Source organism: Crocuta crocuta, unplaced genomic scaffold (genome assembly GCF_008692635.1).
Source record: "Crocuta crocuta isolate KB4526 unplaced genomic scaffold, BGI_CrCroc_1.0 C28434526, whole genome shotgun sequence".
NCBI classification, from domain to species: Eukaryota; Metazoa; Chordata; class Mammalia; order Carnivora; family Hyaenidae; genus Crocuta; species Crocuta crocuta.
In genome coordinates this window covers 1-1,111 of record NW_027549616.1, presented here as the reverse complement: position 1 = coordinate 1,111, position 1,111 = coordinate 1, and the positions used below count along the sequence as shown (strand labels likewise).

Genomic DNA, 1,111 nt, shown 5'->3' with positions numbered 1-1,111 from the left:
GAGGCCCGCGGAGGAGGCCGCCTCTCACCACAGGCAGAGGCTCAGCAGTTACATTGAGCCCCTGAAGAAGCAGGTGGCCGATATTCAGAAATTAATAACCGTTCAAAGCAAAAAACCCGTAGAGCTGAGAGAGAAAGTAGAAAACCAAAAGCTGGAATTACTCGCTGAATTTGAGTGCCTGAAGCAATTTCTAGAACGTGATCAAGAAGCAGTTCTTTCGAGGTTAGCTGATGAAGAGAAGGACATTCAGCAGAAACTGAATGCAAACATAACTGCATTTTCAAACTACATTTCCACACTCAAAGGTCTGCTAAGTAAAGTAGTAGAGAACAGCATGCTGTCTGAGGTGGAATTGCTATCACAGATTAAACATTTCTATAAGAAGTCTGAGGATGAGATCAGTCCGTCAATTTTCTCAATCCAGTTGCGAAGAGAAGGCTGTAGTTTTCCTCCCCAGTATTCTGCGTTGCAGAAAATTATTAAAAAATTTGGAGTAGATGTTACCCTAGACCCTGAGACGGCACACCCTAACTTGATTGTCTCTGAGGATAAGAAATATGTGCAATTTGCAAAGAAAAAACAAAATGTTCCTTATTTTCCCAAAAGATTTACAGCTACCATGGTGGTTCTGGGTCTTCCATATTTTAATTCCGGCAGGCATTTCTGGGAGGTCGAAGTGGGAGACAAGTCTGAATGGGCTGTCGGGATTTGCAAAGACTCTCTTCCCACGAAGGCCAGGAGATCTCTGTCAGCCTGGCAGGGATGCTGGAGGCTTCAGCTGCAGGGGGACCGATATAAGGCAGTGGGAGCTGTCGCAGCACTGCTACTGTTAGACGTGAAACCCAGAGGCATTGGCCTTTTCTTGGACTATGAGCTGGGTGAGATCTCATTTTATAACATGACCGAGAAATCTCACATCTATACTTTCACTGACACCTTTACTAGACCTCTTAGGCCCTTTTTCTACATAGGACCCGATCCCAAGCCTCTACGAATCTGTGCTGGAATAGATTGTGAATGAAAACTCCCGGGACCATCTTAATAGTGTTTTTGTTCTGTTTGTTTCAAAGAATGGAAGGTAGGGGCGCCTGGGTGGCTCATTTGGTTAAGC

General features: G+C 44.9%; 1 protein-coding gene across 1 annotated transcript; it reads left to right on the top strand.

Moving 5' to 3' along the window:
* Window positions 1–4: 4 nt before the first annotated feature.
* On the top strand, window positions 5–1,021 carry LOC144219054 (tripartite motif-containing protein 75-like; the record flags this gene model as incomplete). The annotated part of the gene is made up of 1 exon (XM_077749038.1): window positions 5–1,021. A coding segment is annotated over one exon (1,017 nt), but the record flags the coding sequence as incomplete, so codon positions are not given.
* Window positions 1,022–1,111: the final 90 nt, after the last annotated feature.